Source organism: Siphateles boraxobius, unplaced genomic scaffold, assembly GCF_051911475.1.
Source record: "Siphateles boraxobius isolate OS27281-9 unplaced genomic scaffold, OSU_SipBor_1 33, whole genome shotgun sequence".
Classification (NCBI taxonomy): domain Eukaryota; kingdom Metazoa; phylum Chordata; class Actinopteri; order Cypriniformes; family Leuciscidae; genus Siphateles; species Siphateles boraxobius.
The window spans coordinates 9,827,988-9,849,522 of NW_027508953.1; the positions used below are offsets into that span (position 1 = coordinate 9,827,988).

Sequence of the window (21,535 nt, forward strand, 5' to 3'; positions counted from 1 at the left end):
ACATTTGTAAATTTTTGTAAGGCAGACTTATGTACATGAACTGGTTACATGAAAAGCAGAAGGAACCCCCATATAGTGTGGGTTATATAGGATATAGGACCCCCAAACAGTTCTCCACTAACAGGAGTTGTTAGGAATTCACACCAAGTAAATTCATCAAACAGAGTTTGCCTTCTTTATGAAACAATCCTTGTGTTTGCTGATAAGGAGCGACCCATCAGTTCTTACATACCACACTATCTAAATTAGGGTACCAGAGAGGAGATTCCAGCCCAGTGTTGCTATAGTAACAGCCCATCAGAGCAGGCCTGGGGTCAGTGGTCGGATGCCGAGGGGAAGCAGCAACTTTCCATCAATACTGATAGGGGACCGGGCGGTGAGCGCTGGTACTTTCACAGCGATCCGTCATTACGGACCATAGAGAAGCACACTGGGCCTAATTACAGCCCCTCCTGCAGTCAAGATGGAGAGAGGCCCGCGGCACGACGTCTGGGTGACTGGTTTGTTTGCCTTTCGCTCACTCTTTCACTCTCTTGGCTGCTTGCTGTCCCTGGTGCATTCTTCCTATCTTCCTCCTCCACTATCACTGTCCATAACACCACCTAACAGTGTCAGGCTTATCGCGCTTCTTCTGTAACTATAAATTCTACTTTCCATTCTCATTTGATATCTTCATCGCTCTCTCTCTCTGTCTTGCTCTGAACGCATCAGATTAAATCCATTCATATTATGTCCATATTGCAGCTTTAACAAATCCATTACAAACTGAAATGAAACTGGAGAGCCAGACTGCGTTGAATCAATTAACACACAGTTGCATGATTGCTTTGGTTCAATAATTAAAAACTTAAAGGGATAGTTAATCTCAAAATGAAAAGTCTGTCATCATTTACTCACCCTCATGTCTTTTAAAACTTATCTGAAATCTTTCTTACATTTAAAGCCAAATATGTTTTAAAAAATGTTTCAGTGTTTTTTGTCCATATAATGAAAGTCAGTGGAGAACAATGTTGTTTTGGACCCTATTGACTTTTATTGTATGGACAAAAACACGTATCGCTTCATTTGTAGATATCGCGGCAGAAATGTTTGGCGAGTGGCGCAAAAAGGTTAAAGGGTTAGTTCACCCAAAAATGAAAATTAAGTCATTAATTACTCACCCCCATGCTGTACCAACCCCGTAAGACCTTCGTTCATCTTCGGAACACAAATGAAGATATTTTTGATTAAATCTGAGAGGTGGATCACTGCTACATAGGCTGCCTGAGGGAATGAAACTTGACGGCCCAGAAAGTCATTAAAGAACATGTTTAAATATTCCATGTGCCTACAGTGGCTCAACTATAAGTTTATCAAGCGACGAGAATACTTTTTTTCCGAAAAAAAACACATAAATAACGACTTTTTTCGACTATTCCTTTTCTTCCTTGTGGGCCTGAGACGAGAGTTCAAGAGATTTCCACGACGCATGCGCGAGAACTGAACAAGAAGTATTAGAAGAAGAACGTCCTCTTCTCAGTTCTCGCGCATGCGTCGTGGAAATCTCTTGAATGACTTTCTGGGCCGTCAAGTTTCATTCCCTTAGGCAGCCTATGTAGAAGTGATCCACCTCTCAGATTTAATCAAAAATATCTTCATTTGTGTTCCGAAGATGAACGAAGGTCTTACGGGGTTGGTACAGCATGGGGGTGAGTAATTAATGACTTAATTTTCATTTTTGGGTGAACTAACCCTTTAATGCTCTGTTGCATTTGAAAATAACGTACCAACTTGACTAAACACTACATTGAACCTAACCAAAACTAAAGCAAACATGAGATAAAAAGGCATCCACTGAAGCAACCATGCCATTTTAGCTTGCTTCTACAAGTATTTGAACTCTTTATTTAGTGTCATGACTAGTGTTTAATGGGACTTGTCCCCGAGCACTCTTACTCACAAGTGCATGCTTGCAAGTTATGACCATGCCTCACCATGTGAGCTACTGAGAAAGTTTACTACTTCAGAAAAGCCATACATGTGGAGCTGATTATGTTATACAAATAGGGCTGGGCAGTCTTACAGTCCCTCCAGAAATACACGATTATGCGATTGCATAATTCAATGCATAATCAGCCAAAGTCTGCATATTAATGCAGGGGCTGCATTTTTTTCAAATATGCCGCACTTTCGCCGCATAAATGTACGATTTCCGCGCAAAATATGCGGGGCTTGCCTGATTTCATATTCCCCACATTTTCGTTGCAAAAAAAGTCACGTATATCTTAGCAGAAAGTTGAAAAATGTTGCGTTTACTACACACAAGAGCAGCTATTTTCCCCTGCTGCCATGGGAACGTTATGAAGTGACGTAATTACGTGATGTGAACATCATCGAAAAGCTGTAAAACAGGAATCACACATTCTATTTTTTTATATTTTATTTATTAATTTTTACAGAAGTTGTAGCATATTCCTTTTGTAAAGCTACAGAACTTGTTTGACTCAATGTTTTGTAAGTTTGAGCCATGTGTTTATTAAGGTCTGAAATAAAACAAGATGAGAACTTAAATATTCCCAGCTCTTGCTGAGATGTAGAATGCTTGCTTATCATAGAAAGTAATAAGAAATTACTCTTTACATTAAGGTAGTAGCCTAGTGAGAACAGGGTGTTGGGGGAATCACTTTTTTTTCTCTTTTTTATCAAACCGCAGTTTTTGCAAGTTCCTGCAATTTTTGGAAGTTTCCGCAATTTCATCGTATAAAAATCTCGCATATTCCATCGCATTTAAGAAAACCAAAATAATTCTGGAAGGACTGTATATTGTGACCAAAATATAAATGTCTAACTTTAGAGATTTTACTATATTTTTTTTTGTGGTGTGTAAATATATCCAAGTAGCACAGGCCTACTTAAAGATATATACAGGTAAGAATGATAAAGAAACATGCATAAATGAGAAAATAGAGAGGGGGACATATCTTAAATTAACGTAAACAGGTGAGTGAAAACCAGATGTGTTAATAAACTGCTCTCTGTCTCATTAATCAAACAAGACAAAAAGAAAATCACTCACTGATCTTGACTGAATCACTTTTCTATCTTTAATAGGAATTAGTTCACATTTGATTCATACATTGAAAACTATGATTATTCAATTTCCCTTAAAACTCAACTTTGATCACCATATTTAAAAACATTTTCCTATGATTTTTTTTTTTATTCATGCCTTAAAATAGCTTGAATATAACTCTACACCCTTACTTCATTTAGTATATGCGAATACATGAATATCCAAATTAGCCCCACCTCCACTCACACAAGCTCAAAGACCCACTAGCACAACATTACTGTAGTAAACACCCAATGGCAAGTGGAATTACTGGCTTAATTCAGCCATATATGTTGAACAAGAAACTGATTCAGATACAGTGGAAGAGTGAATTATACAGGCTCGTTTACAAGTTGACGTATCAGAATGGAAATGCATTTTATGTATCACTCTCTACAATGTCGGACACACAACGGTAATTAATATGATTAGCCTTTTGCTAGACTACGTTATCAAACAGTTAATAATGTTTTGCTAATGTTACACAAACCATGTTCCCGTTCGCCATCTCAGAGTCAGACAGCTGCCTTCTAAAAATCATTATCCTTAGAACCATCCAAACGCTTTGAACAAATTAGAACGACAGCGGAGAAAGACATATAGTTCATCTTCATAACATCGTAATATACATCATACATAAATCACCCGCTGTATTGCTAAATTTACCAGATTTTTCATATTAACAGAAAAATATCCGGAGAACCTGGTGTCAGGTTTGTGCAGGTTGCTGAAGACAAGGACACGGGAACTTCAATGTAGTTAATTTATTTACAAACTAAGCTTCCAGAAAGATACAGGAACAAAGGAAGAAAAAAACTCCAGGAATTCAGTACACACGACCATACATGGACGAGGACCAACAAACACTGAGGAAAAACACAGGGCTTAAATGTACTGGAGCTAACGGGATAATGAACAAGACACAGGTGATGAGAATTTCTAATTAAACAGACAGGGAAAAACTAAAAGGACTAAACCAAAATCACAAAGACAGGGGGAAACAAGATCACAGAACTGAACTGAACACATGAAAAAACGTGACACCTGGCTTCTTTTGAGACAGCATTTCAACAGCAAATGCTTCGCAGCATTTAGTAATGATGATATGCTAAAGCCCGCCTGCACGCATGATTTGCCCGGTGACTGCCCGCACCCGCCCGCACGTTGACATGATTGTTTACAAGGTAGTTTGTGACGTAAGGAACACCTGCGATTTCTCAAAGTATTTGAGACTTTCTTTTTTTCACTGCAGTTAAGGAGAAAATACTTAGCAATGGTGTTGACATGAATTTGCACATGGTTTGCTTTAAAGCATATTAAAAACACCACATAGACATATAAACAACATTAAAAACTTGATTTTCACCACAGCGGGTTAACTTGACACCACAAGTTTATTTAATTTGTGTCTTTGCTCTATTGTATTTGTCCTACTGTATGTAATTTGCTTCTTTGTTCTTATTTTTAATAATATTAAATTATTTTAAAAATAATATTTTTAAAAAAGTAGCAATATCGAGATATATTTAGTTATCGTGAAACAAAAATTTCTCATACTGTGAAATAAGATTTTGGTCATATCGCCCACCCCTGGAAGCAAATGTCAAAAAGTACTAGATTACAAATCACGCACTATGGTAAACGTTTTTTGAGGTCTTATCATTGTGTTGTGCACGGAACCACAGGAAAATAAGCCTTTATTAATATGCCCCTGTAATCATTATTTGTGTGGACAGGAATAAAAGTTGTTGGTGTTTTACAGCCTTGAATCATATGTATAGGTAATTTTTGGTGTTTTGCAAAAATTTAGGTCATGTAGAAGCATGTTTTCCAGTGAGCCTAGGTTGGTTTTCTCTCACATATATACACTTTCATTGTGTCTGTGAGTCAATGAGTACATTTTGGTAGCCAGTCTCACCTATATCCCAGGTGTCCGCGTTGCTCTCCACCTCCTTCTTGCCGATAATGTACCAGATGCAGGCCATCCAGTGGGCCAGCAGTGCAAACATGGACATGAGCAGGGTCAGCACCACCGTACTGTGCTGGGAGTAACGGTCCATCTTCTGCAGCAGGCGCAGGAGTCTCAGCAGGCGCACGGTCTTTAACAGATGAACCACTGACACCTGGCAGAGGGGAAAGGGGAACTCACATTAACTGTCGAGGATTTGCTCTGCATGCAAGTGCATTTGAGGGCTGAGAAGGGCAGGTGCCTGTCTTGTTAAATGATAGATATAGTCTGGTGCATCCGAAATCAGTTAAAACCTAATTAAACAAGACAACGGGGTAGAAGTGCTTAGAATCCATCAATAAATCTTTAAAAGTACTGTGGTGGTACTATGGTATAGTAAGGCTATAGTATAACCATAGTAAAAAAGCATGTTCACAATGGTGCTTTTTAAAAAGTAAATACAGAGGGGAAACATACAATAAAACAGTTTAACAGGAACATCTCCTAGCAGATGTTTAGAGGTCACGGATGTCTTGGATAATGGTGTAGCATGCAGTCAGGTATGAGAGCACTGAGACAGCTGTATTAAAATATTTAAGAGATCATCATTAGACAGAGACATTTAAGCCAATTATAGTGGTATAAAACATCTTTTCACTTTTCACTCCGTCTTAGTCATGCAGAACTGCATGTTCTCAGGTGAATGGAAATATACCGCCCAATAATAGACAATAAATCACAAGAAATAGACTGAAGTTGTGGGATATGAAGAGTATAAACATACAAAAAGAATTGAGAACAAAACAGTATATGTTTTTCAGTATGACAATCATTATCTTTCTGTTCTCAGGAGCTCTGTCTGTGCTCCGTCACTGTCTGTCAAGACAAATGTATCATTAAGGTTAAAAATAACATAAAACAGTTACCTTCCACTTAATGCTTTTAAAGGAGTCGTTTATGCTCACCAAGGCTGCAATTATTTGATTAAAAATATAGTAAAATCAGTAATATAGAACACTAGCTACATTCACAGAAACAACAGAAGTCATGCTGGGACACCAGTCATCGAAAAAGAAACAACAATGGATGACACAATATATTCTCGATCCAATGAGCAAACGAAGAATGTACAAAAAACAACAACATGGAGAAGTACAAACAAATGCAACAGAAGATCAGAGAAGCAATCCGACAGTCAAAAGAAAAGTGGATGGAGGAACAATGCGCCGAAATTGAAGAATTAATTAAAAAACATGACAATTTTAACCCACAAAAGAAGCTCAAAGAAGCAGGTAATATCTACAGACCAGCCCCAACAGCAATCTTGTATGCGAACAACAACCAACTAATCCTAAATAAGCAAGAAAAAATGGACACCTGGACAAACTATATACACAAGCTCTTTGGCGCCCCGAGAACATCTGCAGGAAAAGACCAACAGACGTCAAAGACGCTTTGCACATTTTAACATCAGATAAGCTGCTCTTCTGGATCGGGGCCAATTTCCACCAGTCCATCGACCTCCCAAACACTGATGGTTTCCCTCCAGGTTAGTCCGTCGCAAGGTGTTTGGTGAGCGTCGCGTCCCGATCCAGAGAACAACCACAATCAACAGCAGCCACCGAAACCACCCTTCCAGAGTGTCATCCCGCCAAGACCACCCTTCCAGAGCTTCTTCACCTCAGTCCTGCTGAGCCTGAGCTTCACGTCAGTCTTGCTGAGCCAGAAACTGTTCACGTCATGCCTGCCGAGCCAGAGACTGTTCACGCCAGATCAGCCATGCCTGTGTCTTCAGCCAGGATGGCCGCCGCCTCGCCGCCTGAGTCCTCAGTCACGATGGCCACCGATGCAACACCACCTGAGCTCTCAACCTGGATGGCCACCACCATGTCAGAGCCTGTTCCTGTTCCTAAGACCTATTGCTGTCCCTAGACCTGTTCCTGCCCCAAGAACTGTTCCTGTTCCCAGACCTGTTCCTGCCCCAAGAACTGTTCCTGTTCCCAGACCTGAGTCTGTCCCCAAGCCAGTATCTGTTCCTGAGTCTGAATCTGTTCCCAAGCCTGAATCTGTTCCAGAACCTGAGCTGGTTCCTGAGCCTGTTACTGAGTTCTCACCCAACTAGGGATGGCGAAAAATAAAAATGTTATTGACCGACCACCGAGCCTCATTAGCCGGTTGAAACCGGTTAACCGATTGTAGCAATGTTCAGGGAAGAAGGAGGCGAGAACCGGCGAACAATCAAAATATACTTTATTTAAAATAAAAGAAACAAACCAAAATACCGCCAGCAGCCCCTCGCGGACGACTGCTGGCTAAAATAAAATACAAATACAAAAACAAAACACAACTAAAATACAGGCCTGTTCCTCTCTCGCCACTTTAGTTTGAGGTAGTGCTAACAATAATAAAGAAAGATGATGATCATCATCACCTTATCGGTTACCACTGAAATGTAGATGTAATGTATTTCCAAATCTAAGCCCATCTTATGCGGAATGTTGCCTAATAGACTGCAACACGATAAAACCAATGGATAAAACAGGCACCTTCAGAATGCGTAAAAGACGCACTGGCCAAGGCAGGTCTAACTCACTCTGTGCCTTCTAATAACAGACAGAACAAGTCATGTTTTCAGGTGATACATCATAGATGATGTAGGCCTACTGTATTTAAGCACTTTATCACAAAAGTTGCAACTTACATCTTTGTCATTCTTTTTGGTGAAATGGTCCCACACGCTACTTTTCTTTGCACGCTTCATCCTGTCGTCTGCCCTGGCTCTAACCTTGAGTGTTTTAGCCTGTAGCCTTTACTTTTCGCAAACCTTGTGAGCGCGCGAACCCAAATGCTATGACCTCGCGCCAAATGTTATTATTGGTTTATTAAGTACAAACAGGCGAGTTATGAAAAATGGATTGTGAGAATTTGTTCACTTCACACAAAAACATCTTGGAATGAGATGGCTAACTGTAGTAGTGTTTAGTCCAGTGTCTATAATAGCCTAATTTAGAGATCACTTTTTTTTTAACCGACTACCAACAACTTTGATTGGTTAACGTTGATACAGTCAACCATCGGTCAAACGGTCATCGGTTAGCATCCCTACACCCAACCTCCCTGTCCCGCCACTTCTCATCATCCAACTGTCATCCTCATCTCCTCTGCCTCCCGTCAGCCCCATCACTCACCCTCTACACGCCAATGGAATGGTGGGCTCGCTGAGGGGCTTCCAGTCCTCAGCACCATCTTGGACAGGGGATCCCTGGGATCCAACTCCAGCCACTTCGTCCAGGATTACACATCGGCCCATCAGTCCACTGGCTCACCCTTGGCTCCTACCACCTCCTTCATCTCTGCCATGGCCCATCAGTTCACCAGTTGCGCCCGGCTCCCTCATTCCCCCGGATCCGCCTTGGTCGCTCTATGACCTACCCTCACCTTTGCCTGTTCCTGAGCTCCATTGGACTCCTCACTCCCTTCTGCTCCTCCTTTGACCTCAGTCCCTCTGTCTCCACCGCGCCCTTCTGTGTCCCCGTCTACACCTCAGTTGCCTGAGCCAGTGGCTTCCCCGTGTCCCTCTGAACCCTCTGCTCCACCATGGCCTTCCGTCTTCCGTCTCCTCTCTGTCATCCTCCCCCATCGGTTCCGCCTCTGTATGACCTGTGTTCTGTTAATCAGTGTCATCTGTGTTTGTATTTAAGTTCCGTCTGTTCAGTCAGTTTTTGTCCGATCTCCGTCTTCTTTAGTGTGTGTGTGCTACCTGTTCTGCCGTCCTGTGTTTCATTACAAATAAACCTTCGTTTTAGAAATACATCCTCGTCTCCGTTTGCTTTCCTGCAACCCACCGTGACATATACATTCAGGGTGACTGTGTCTGTGACTACATAAAAATAACACTCTGTATTAACCTGTTCACAAATTTTCACACATATACACAACCAGGTCAGTAACAGATGCATACACACTGCTATTAGACCAGTTTGTCCAGAGCTTCAGGCAGTAACTAGCCAGCAATATTCATCACAGCCTCTCTTATTAAAATCAGACAATCCCTATGAGAAACAACCCTTTCACATCCCTGCAGCATTAAATAATAATCCACATTGTAATGGCCACAATCTTTCACTTGACAATCAAATATTAATAAACATCGAGAGATCATGGTCTCAGAAGCAAAACCAATGAACATTAATGTCATTAGAGAAACAAAAAGGCTGAACTTAACAGTTGGTTAAAAATTAGATAAGGAGGGTGAAAATGGAGGTAAGGCCACGGTAACGGTTCATATACTGAGCTTTATGTGGTAATGCATCTATATGAATTAATAACTAAATCACTCATACTGTTAACAATATGTAGGTGGGTTAAGAGGGAAGGGAAGTAATTCGGAAAGAAATGGAAGTGATAGAGAGCAAAAAGAAAGGAATGGAAAGGGTAGGAAAACAAAAACAAAGAAGGAAAAGAACAGAAAAAGAAAAAGGAAAGAGGAGGAAAAGAGAGAAAAGATAAAGGAAATAAAAGGAAATTGACGAGGGAAAAAAAGAAGAGGAAATGGTAAAGGAAAAGGAGAAAAAGAAAAGAAGAAAAAAAGAATATGAATAGGAAAAAGAGAAAAAGAAAAGGAAAAATGGAAATTGACTAGGAAAAGAAAGAAAGAGGTAATCAGATGAAATGGTAAAGGAAAAGAAGAACAAGAAAAATGTAAAGGAATAGGAAAGAAGAGTAAACGAAAAGGAAAAGGAAAGAGTGAAGGAAAGGGAATGGAAATGGGCCAGGAAAGGAAAAGGGAGGCATGGAGAGGAAAAGGAAACAGAATGGAAAATGGCAAGGATAGAAAAGGAATGAAGAACAAATTAGATGAAAGGAAAATGACAAGGAACAGAATAGGAATTGGCCAGGATAGGAAAATGAAAAGGAAAGCAGTAGAAAGGAAAAAGAAAAGCATAGAAATTGGCCAGGATATAGGAAAAGAAAAGAAGAGGATAGGAGTGGAGTGGAGTGGAGAGGAAAGAAATAGGAAAAAGAATGAAAATTGGCCAGGATAGGAAAAGGAAATGAAAAGAAGAGGAAAGTAGAGGAAACAAATGGAAATTGGCTAAGACAGGGAAAGGGAAACCAAAATAACAGAAAATGTCCAGGACAGGAAAATGAAATCAAATAGGAAAAGGAAATCGAAATCAGAGAGGAAAACAGAGGTCAGAGGAAAAAATGAAATATTCCTCACTTCTGATGTCTTTCTGTGGGTTCATGTCCGTGTGCATGCTTGTTGCGTGTGTGTGTGTGTATAGTGCAACTGAAGGGCAGATGTGAAGGGATACCAGAGGAGCAGAGGTGCAATCTGTAATTGGAGCAGATTTAAGGGAACATCTCAGAGACAACAAGGTCTGTATTACACTGGCACTAAAGTAGAGTCCGCTGCATTTCACTCTCCTCTTAATAAGCCTCTGTGGATTTCAAGCACTCTTTCGTCGTGTTCGCCGTACAGAGGGATGCAGGGTTTCACTACTGCATGTGTCATCACTGTAAGTGTGTGTGTGTCCAAGTGGCACTGATCGATTCTGCCACTCTGGATTGGCCAGAAAAGCTGACTGTCTTTTTCTGTAAATTAAAACCAGGAGCCTGTGACCCTTGATTTTGTATTGGAGTCATCAGAGGCAGTGTTAACCAATTTCAGAGCCAGTAATGCATCTTTATTTGAACTTGAACCCATGATCACTCATTAAAAGATCTACATCCATGATGTAATCAAAAGGACTTCATGGTCCACCCACTCAGGGTGACCCTGAGTGCTGCTGCTCAATATTTTGTTTTACACTTCAGGAAGAACAAAACAAATCATTGAGCTCAATAAAGTGCTGGAGGGGCTAAAAAAAAGAATATCTGGAAGTCCAAAAGTCATGACTCTTCAAGCAAGACCAGTCCAGATGGAATCTAGCATCTTTTGCTTTTAATTGGAGGAACCTCTTCTACAGTAAATGGATTTCAACACGGTGAAATGCACTGAGAGTACTAAACTCTTAGACATTTACATATTCGGCAGACACATTTATCTAAAGGAAGTTTACATTGCATTCAAGGTATAGGTTTTATCAGTTCATGCTTTCTTGGAAATCCTGACCAACTGTTTGAGCTACAATGCTTATCCTAGTAGGTACAATACGTTTTCACAGCATTGCATTTTGGTAGAAGTCGGGATATTAATGCCAAAGACCACAGATCAGATCATTTTTTGGAAAAAAAAAGTGCCAGCATGTAACTGCTATTACTTAAAGCTAATTTTAAGTACTTCAATACCACAGCAAAACTACTAGCCTAACTAATAAAGTGCAAACATTATTAAAGACAAGTAAACAGTCAGTAATAAAACAAGAACAATTACAATCATAGATGAATACTATATAACAAAGTTACAAAGTCTAACAGTAGTAATCAGGTACAGAAATGTAATAATTAGGCCTAAATGTAAAATAACACTATTGTGTTCACTGTAGAAATTAAATATAGATTAATCTTTGTTAAAGCTGTATTTTGTTGTTTTGTTAACATTAATGGGACAGACAGCAGCAGGAATATAAGCTTGCTGTCACTTTAAGACCAAATATACTGACAGACATCCAGTTTCTTTCTCTACTGTTTACATTCACTTAAGACATTACCGAGAGAATACTTGCAGAGACGGGACTTTTGATGTGTATGTGTCTGTTTAAGAATGGTCATGAATCACGCTGAACCGTGGGGCCTGGTCCATTCAGATCGCAGATCAACTGTGATCCGGTGCACCCCACTCTTGTAAGGTTTATGTTTTTATTTTCTTGTTTTCTGTGTGCCTTAGTTACCCATGTTCCCCCTTTTAATTTTTTGTCATGGTTACTCGCTAGTTGATCGATTAGTCCTTACCTGTACTTTTTGTTTCTTTCTTAGTTACTCTGTATATATTTAGCCCTCATTTGGAAATGTTCTTATCTCTAGTGTTGCTTCAGTGTATAGTTATTTTACGACCCCCGTGTTCTCCTGCATGTTTGTTATTTTGTTTGAAGAGTTAATAAAAGTGTCTGCCGCAATTAGATCCTGCCTAAACTACTCTCTTGCTGCAACCACCACCGTGACAACTCTAGAATGCTGGTATATTGCTTATTTATATTTATGGAAGTAAGTTTAATTCATCAAAATGTTTTCTTTATATAAAAATGCCCACAACGTAGTTGTGCTAGCTGGGTCAAAGCATTATCGAATTAGCCATAATATTTAATAATAATAAATTAAAAAAACACGCAAGTGACAATTCAGCAGAGTTTTATGCTGGCACATAATCTCTGTATGCCTGCTTTTTTTTTCAAAATCATGTAAAAGTTGTAAATTCAAAATGCATGTGAAAACAGTGCAAAAATCTTCCCACAGATTTTTCCTTCGATAGATGAATTATCATTTTTGTAATATAGGCATAATAAATGCATTACTCACCACGCTGACTTTGAAAGCGTAAAGGAGATCAAAGGGCAGAGCAGCAACCAGGTCGATGATAAACCAGGTGGTCATGTAATGGATGCAGATCTGCCGCGCATCGAAGATCACCTGCCCCGATTTACTCACGTACGTGGTGCGGAAACTGAACACGATGTCTAAAGCGACAGACAGAGTCAGCGTCTTCAAAAAATACACCATCAGCATAATATCAATGAACGACAGTGTGTCCATTGAAGCATTTATAACAGCAAAAATGCTTTTCCGACAGCTATATATCAAGTGGAGAGCTATCACAGACTAACAACAGAAAAATGAAAAATGAATGTGCTGTCAACAAATCTGAACCTAAAGCGTTATTTAAATCAATAAAATAATGCATGTGTTTAACTTTTAAACCATATGGAATCAACATCCTTTACATCTTATGTTGTTCAAAAATTGTGAACAATCTTTGAACAGAAACATCTATTTACCTAACAAATATGCAAGAAAAGGAAAAAATCATTCTCCATCAATCATGGAGAGAAACTCAAATAGCAGATGTCTTTAAAAAAAAGCACATTTTTTGTTTCTGTAAAACTGCCCTTTTAATTCCAATTAATTTATTTCTGAATAGCAGGATACTGAATGATATGCTGCCCTGTGGCAATGCTGTACCACAGAGGGTTAATGGAAGATGTCATAAAGCCTGATTTAAGGACACAATTCTAATCATGTGTAAAGATATAGATGTGATTGAGCAAAGATAATATCATAAATCATAATCATGCTAGCAATGAAAAATATACCATGTAATTGACAAACTAAATATATTATGTCGAAGATCAAAATTGGATTCTCTTACCAATGATGAAGAGAATCTCGACAGCAATGTCAGTGACGGTGGTGCTACGTGTCAAGTCTTGATCACCAATAAAACAAACGTTGTACGGCACCGTCACAGCGACATAGAATGTAGCCAGTAGTATTAGCCAATCCCAGCCAGCTTTGAAGGTGCTGAAGTGGAGAAGAATGAACTTGGACTTCTTGGCATCAGCTACCTTATATTCAGGGAGAGCCGGTGGATCACCAAAAACATTCTAGAAAGAGAGAGCACAATTACTGTAGAGAAACTGGTTCTGTTTTATCTTCTCATTCCTGTATGTTTCTATATCATCAGTATTTGAATGGTCTCACCTTGTTAAGTTTGATTTTACTCTGTTTCTGACGGTTGTGCAGGTGTCCTGAAATGTGGTACAGAACTGTGCTAGATCGCAGCCGAGTGGAGCCAAACGGAGAACCTCCCTTGACCTGCTCGCGGCGACACTCTGAGGAAAGGTTGGACTGTTGTTATGAAAGTCAAGGACAATGTGGATACAATCCATCAAGAAATAAAAACAGACTGCACAAAATAAATTCCATTAATACATAAAAACAAAGAACACAACGCCTATTTCTAGAAAAATTCCTGTGGTACTGAAGTTGTTATAAAAAAAAAAATCATTTCTTTTAACTTTTTATAATAAAATAAAATAATAAATAAAATAAAAAAATTATAAAAAGTATTACTACATGAACAACTCAACCTTTGTAGCATTACTTTGACTTGAGCTTGTATTACAACAATACTTGAAATAAAGTAAGACTCTGAAATATGAGGCAATGTTCCTCTAATATATGTTCAAATAACAAAGAAAAATCTAAACCATCATCCCCTAACAACTTGAATTCTTGCATAAAAAATGTTATGTACCAGCAAAAATTGGCAAAAGAAAATGTAGCTTATCATTCTGTGAATGTTTTTTGTAGCTTTGTGAATAAAAGCAGAGATTTTCTATCAATACTTCCATGCAAATAGTACTTGCTGCTTTTTGAGTGCAGGTTTACTCAAAGTGGCCCGTTTTCCTTCTATTGCCCTCCATGATGCTGTTACACAAAAGCTGGTGTGAAACAAGAATAACTTCCTTTATGCTGGTGACCTGCTTTACACGAGTGGTTTCCACTAGTTGGGGCTCTGCTATCAGAATGTTTTCATTCCCATTTTGAAAACATCAGTTTCAATTGATCGAGTGACTGCTAAATACTGCAGTAGGTTCATTTAATTTAGTCTTTGAGATCTTGAACTAAAAAAGTCTGTCAAGGGGACATCCTAGACTACAGCTAAAAGTTTACCAGAAATGGTCAGACAAATGCAGTTTCCTCTCCTGTGGGGATGTATTTTCAACTCAAACACTTTCTGTCTAGATTGTTTTGTAAAGCCAAACCTATGGAAGCTTGTTTCCGCAACAGAATAAAAATAAAAAATGTAATTGCTACTTTTTATCTCACAATTCTGACTTTTTTTTCACAATTGCGTTTATATCACCAAATTCTGACTTTTTAGAATTGTGTGATATAAAGTCTCAATTGCTTGTAATAAAGTCTCAATTGTGAGATTTGAACTCGCAATTTCAAGAAAAAAGCTTGTAATTCTAACTTTATAACACACAATTGGGAGATAATAAAGTCAGAATTGCATGATATAAACTTGCAATTGTGTGTTATGAAGTCAATTATGAGATATAAACTCACAATTCTGAGGAAAAAGACAGTCTTTTTTCCCTTAGAATTGGACTTTATAGCTCGCAATTGAAAAATTGGGGTTATTCTCCATCTCCCCTACATTTAGATTGGTGGTAAAATCCATTTTTGTCTCAGTGCATGCATTTCCTGATTATATTGTCAACTATATTTGCTTCTTATTTATTAATCCAGGCAATTTGTTGATGAAACATCGATTAAAATGAAGAAACAATTTATACAAAATGAAAATTTCAAGCAAAAAGAATATTCGAAGATTGCTAACAAAATAACCAGATTTTGACCACTTAATAAGTGGTCAAAATCTTGTCTGACCCATTCCAAATGTATTCCGATATATTGGGCATCTTGATCCTATCTTACTCATCTCATGCGGTTCCCTTTTCATATAATCAACATAGGTGAAATTTAAAAAAATAACATTATATTATTTAAACATAGATATGAAACGTATGTTTAAGTTTTTTTACTTATAATTAAGCGTCACACCGCTCCGCTTTGCTCACATGCTCTGTTGTGTAGCCTATACATGCATGTGTGCGTGCATGTGGTGGAGGGGTGCGATTTTCAAATAATAATCGAATAATACCCAGTTACACAAAACTGGGTATTATCTTCGAATATTCTTTTGCTTGAAATTTTCATTTTGTATAAATTGTATCTTCATTTTAATCAATGTTTCATCAACAAATTGCCTGGATTAATAAATAAGAAGCAAATATAGTAGACAATATAATCAGAACACGGAGGCGCCAGCGCGTGAACTGGAACGCGCCTCATAAATGAACCGAAACTCAGTGTATAAGCTACTTGTCTCACAAACCTGAGAAGTATATCTATAGAAAGCTTGAAATGTCTACTTTTAAACAAAACAATTAAAAACTAAAAGAAATTGGCTACTCTCTGCTTATGTAGACTAATTCGTATGAAGTGTGCAATTCTCTCTATAGGCGCGTTCACTACTGGTCAACTTTATCTTTGCAGCCAACACTGACATAGAAAACACTTGTTTAGTAATAATTCAAATGTTTCATGCATAATCATTACTTTTGCTGGTTCTTTGTGGCAAGCTTTATTTCAGGTGTTGAGTGATATCTCTACGCCCAAGTAGCAGTGCTTCGCCTGTGCTTCCCCCCCATATAGTCCCAAGTCAATATCTGTCTAGGAAATCGCCTAGTCTTAATCTGCAATGCTATTTGTACTCGTTCTGAATAAGCAGGCCACAAGAAGTAATTTGTTTTTGTGAATCACTTTTACTCACAACATGCTATCCGGCAACAAAGGATTCCATTCATTATGCTAAGCTAAGCTAGCGGCGGCGCTGTCAGACTAAGACAATGCATGCACGGAGACAAAAATTATTTTGCCCACCTATCTAAATGTAGGGGAGATGTTGAATAACCTCTATTTCAAAAAACGGTGGAGTGTTCCTTTAAATTTACATTTTCCATTAATTTTCTTTTCCAATCTTACCCAATCAACATAAAGAATGTGCTTCGACTGTGCAAAAATAAAAATGAAACAAGCAAAAAGTGCCAACAGGAGTATTGTAGTGCAATGGTTACAGCGGTAGAGACAGGGACAAAAGCATATGAAATGTGTGGAGTCTCTGTGGATGCTGACCATGAATGTATGTGTGCATGTGTGTACGAATGTGTAGTGTGTAGCATTTTTAAATCAGCCAGCTGAGGAAACAAGCAGACAGCCAGCCTGCCAGTCTCAATTGCCGAGGGCAACAGGGGAAAAATGTCACTCATTGCAACCCTGGCGAACAAGGTACCAAGGGAAAGCAAAGCAGGAGTAGGAGAAGGACTGAAGGAATGGAGCAATAGATAGACAGAGAGAGAAACATGGGTCGAGAAAGAGAGAGAGTAAGCTGGGAAGCTGGTTATTAGAGAGGGATAGAGATCACTTCAGCCTGCAGGGCCGGAGAAGGAGAGGGGCGACAGAAACTCATCCATAAAAGGCTGTAGTCAGCAGGGAGTCCAGCGGCATAACACTTATTATAGATCCTAATAAATGAACTCCCAATTTACTGGCAGAACAGGTCACGAGAAACACAGAGAGGAAGAGGGAGAGGGCGAACAAAAGGCGAAAATGTGAAAAGAAAAAAAAGAGGACGACAGACACAGTTGCACTGGGATTCCCTGCTCCAAATGATTTTCTTTGCTGCTTGAGGCCAAAATCTGATCCCGGTTCTCAATCACACAATAAACAGATATTTTTCATCATGCCTCACCTTAACAAGACAAGCACATAAAAGGATTATGTGAGGGTTTTTATTACACTATGGACATGTTTCACCCTATGGACATACTTAAAACATTTGTCTAGTAACAATGTTGAAACATAATCAGTACACACACACACACACACACACACACACACACACACACAGAGATCTGTCATTTCTGAAAGTCATTTCCATCACAACTCAAATTGTGGGTTGTATTTAACAGCATTCTGTAACGGAAATGTTCACAATGGTTTTGCATAATTGGATTTTTTTTTAATAAAAAAATATTGACAAATATGTACCTTAATTTTTGTTTTCGACACACATCTGATGTCTCCATGATAACCAAGTACACTAAACTTTTATTGAAACATTGTTGATTGTGATGAAATTGACACCACGTCAGGGTCATAATTTATGCAAAATTTCTATATTTCTTCCCATAATAAATAATACAATTATTTATGTTTATTTCTCTCTTTATTTAGGTTTTCCAATTTTTTTATGAATAATAATTAATATATAATAGTAACAGTAATAATGATTTTATGACAAAGTCTGGGTCTGGGTCATGTGTAAAACAATTAAAATGTATATATAAAAAGGCATTTAAACTCTAAATAAAACTAAAATAAGCAAAAATAAATGATGATTATTGTAAAAAATTAAAATTATTTAATAAAAATCCATGCAAACACACATACACCATCATCTTGTACTAACCTTTCTTCTCCTCAAGTATAGATTTGGCTTTGGTATCGGTGACGTCTTTAAAAGAGGCGAGGAAGAGGACAACATCTCCTTTCTCATTCTTGATAGGCACAATATCCAGCAGACACCAGAACACACTACCTGCAGTAGAATAGAGTGAGAAAAAATACATGAACACACACATACACACAGTCTCAATGATATAAGTGAAGTTTATGGGGGCATTCACACTGTAAAAAGTGCTACTGCTACCTGATCTGACCCTTGAATCACCTTCAGTGGTGTGAACTATTAGTCAGCTGTAGATTTATTCATGAAAACATGACATCAAAACCTACTGTTTTACATTCCTGGAGTTATTTTGAACGGGTTCATCAGTGCACATTACTCCAAAGAAAAAAAAAATCAAGAAAAAAAGTCTTCATAATCAAAATCAAAACTTATTGACCTCTGAAATGTCTTTTCTTTTCTAATAATGTCTCTAATGCCACTCTGGCTATCGGAAAATATCAACCATTAACTACTTGAGAATTGTTTTAGCAAACTTGCACTTAATTCTGGTCCAGGGAATATGTCAGATTATAGAAGTGAAATAAGTTGCAATTCACAGTTTTTCCGAATTGAATAAAACTAGTTAATTTAAATGTTACCACAGGAAGCACATTTTTAGCTTACTTGCCAAAACATTACTTTCAGTCTATTTAAAGTGCTAAAAAATCTGAAACAAAAAAGATCAGCAAATCCAAAAAGAGCAGCACCATTATGGTACCCAATTTCCATGTAGGTGTGTGTGTGTGAATGCTTGTTTGTCTGTCTGTATTGAGCGGTGTGGGTGTGCGGCAGGACATTTATATGTAGTTGTGTGTGTGTGTGTGTGTGTGTGTGTGTGTGTGTGTGTGTGTGTGTGTGTGTGTGTGTGTGTGTGTGTGTGTGTGTGTGTGTGTGTGTGTGTGTGTTTCTCTCTTCACCAGTAGCTGTTACTGGAAGCCTCTAGGGGAATTCCGTCTGATTGCTCACAGCTGGAGAAGTCTTTGTCAAATCTCTCATTTCCTCACGAAAAAGCCTCACCATTATGGAGAAGAAAAGGGGATGAAATAATAACGCTCTCTAGAACAAGTGTGCTGGAGATGTTCCATTCAATACAGAACAAAGGGGGAGAGGAGAATGAGCACAAGGAAAAAGGTACAGCGAGGTAAAAACCCGGCAGCAGCATTTAAAGATCTAAGACCTTAGCAAACTAAATCATATGATATATGATACGATACAGTACAATACAATATAATATATGGAGCAGGAGGAATAAAACATAATATAAATATTTTTTTGGTATATATTTATTTATTATAAATTATTATAGTATATACATATAATTTAAAAATATTATTATTACTATTAAAAACCCTTTGTTTTTTACACTTACAGAAATGTACCATGGTGGTGTCATGGTGCAGCAGATACTATGGTACATTGATGTGTACCATGATACTGAATGCTTATGTGTACATGTACCTGTACCATGTGTTTACACAGTATGTCACAGTGTCTGGTTTGTGTTCCCTGGGTTGCCACTAGAGGTCCTCGTTCTCACGGTGTCTTTCACGTTTGACTTCATTTCCCAGCATTCTGTCTGTCACTCATCAGTTCATTGCACTCAGCTGTTTCCCATCACCTTGTTAGTTTGAGTGTATATATACCCTGTCTGTTTTAGTGTTTGTCACGGAGTCGTTGTTATTCATCACGTCACTTTTGAGGTCTGTTCTGCTTTGTGCTAGTTTGTTTATTGTTTTATGTTTTTGGATTGCTACGTTGGTTTTGACCCCTGCCTGGACTGGATTTATGTTTTTGGATTACCCTAATAAATACTGCAAATTGGATCTCTCTGTTTCCCGTGTGTGCAACGTGACAGAACGACTCCGTCCACAAATAGATCCAGCAGTATGGACTTTTGTGGATCTTCCCCAAATGCCGAGAAGGAGAGGAGGCAGCAGAGGGGGAATTCGCGGGTTGAAGAGATTCCCCCCCGTATGAACATTCATCAATGTTTTGCCTTATGGGCCCAACTGACTGAGGAAGCCGCAGCGGCTAAGGCTTCAGCGAAATCTTCCATCAGAAATGGTGAGTCGTTTCTGGGGACTCGTCTGGCGAAGTTCTCCAGAACTCGGGGAGGTTGCAGGGGAGGAGGTGGTCGACAAGTTCCACGACACCGTCCTCCGCCTGGCGATTTTTCTGATCCGGAGCCGCCGGACTGGCCCAGCATAAGATCCTCGCCGCTGGTTCCGTCCAGCACAGGATCCTCGCTGCGGGCTCTGTCCAGCACAAGATCCTCGCCGCTGGTTCTGCCCAGCACAAGATCCTCGGCGCTGGTTCCGCCCAGCACTAGATCTTCGGCGCTGGTTCCGCCCAGCACAGGATCTTCGCCGCTGGTTTTGTCCAGCCCCGAGCCCTCACCGCTGGCGCCGTCCAGCCTCGAGCTCTCACCACTGGCGCCGTCCAGCCCAGCGCCCTCTCGCACTCATGGACGGAGGAGGAGGAAGAGACACAGTCCATCTGCCCAGCCAGAGACCGCTCCGTCTGCCCAGTCAGAGACTGTTCACGTTCCGTCTGCCCAGTCAGAGACTGTTCACGCTCCGTCTGCCCAGTCAGAGACTGTTCACGCTCCGTCTGCCCAGTCAAAGACTGTTCACGCTCCGTCTGCCCAGTCAGCGACTGCTCACGTCCCGTCCGCCCAGTCAGAGACTATTCAGGTCACATCTGCCCAGACAGAGACGGCTCAAGCCACGTCTGCCCAGTCAAAGACAGATCGGGAGATGCCCATTCTCGTGGCCGGAGGGGCACTGATCGGCTATTTAGAGCGTCTAGCTCGGATCCTGGAGACGCCCTTCAGACCTTTAGTGTCTGCCGTTCCTGTGCCGGAGCCAGTGTCTGTTCCAGAGCCGGAGCCAGTGTCTGTTCCAGAGCCGGAGCCAGTGTCTGTTCCAGAGCCGGAGCCAGTGTCTGTTCCAGAGCCGGAGCCAGTGTCTGTTCCAGAGCCGGAGCCAGTGTCTGTTCCAGAGCCGGAGCCAGTGTCTGTTCCAGAGCCGGAGCCAGTGTCTGTTCCAGAGCCGGAGCCAGTGTCTGTTCCAGAGCCGGAGCCAGTGTCTGTTCCAGAGCCGGAGCCAGTGTCTGTTCCTGAGCCGGAGCCAGTGTCTGTTCCTGAGCCGGAGCTTGTTTCTGTGTTTGTGTCTGTCCTTGTGGTTATTTCTGTTCTAGTGACTGTTCCTGAGTCGGTGTTTGCAGTTCCTGAGCAGGTGGCTGTTGCTCCAGAGGCAGAGCCAGTGCCTGTTCCAGAGCCGGAGACAGAGCCAGTGCCTGTTCCAGAGCCAGTGTCTGTTCCTGAGCCGGAGGCAGAGCCAATGCCTGTTCCAGAGCCGGAGGCAGAGCCAATGCCTGTTCCAGAGCCGGAGGCAGAGCCAGTGCCTGTTCCAGAGCTGGAGCCAATGTCTGTTCCAAAGCCAGTGCCTGTTCCAGTGCATGAGCCGGTGTTTGT

General features: G+C 40.0%; 1 protein-coding gene across 1 annotated transcript in view; it reads right to left on the reverse strand.

Annotated features, from left to right (window-relative positions):
• kcnh8 (potassium voltage-gated channel, subfamily H (eag-related), member 8) overlaps positions 1-21,535 on the reverse strand; it is an 84,290-nt gene that overhangs the window by 35,161 nt on the left and 27,594 nt on the right. The window contains exons 3-7 of the mRNA XM_077195444.1: positions 18,022-18,150; positions 13,680-13,810; positions 13,348-13,582; positions 12,501-12,658; positions 5,010-5,214 (exon numbers count right to left, since the gene is read on the reverse strand). Of these exons, the coding sequence (XP_077051559.1) occupies positions 5,010-5,214; positions 12,501-12,658; positions 13,348-13,582; positions 13,680-13,810; positions 18,022-18,150 (858 nt within the window). The remainder of the gene's footprint in view (positions 1-5,009; positions 5,215-12,500; positions 12,659-13,347; positions 13,583-13,679; positions 13,811-18,021; positions 18,151-21,535) is intronic.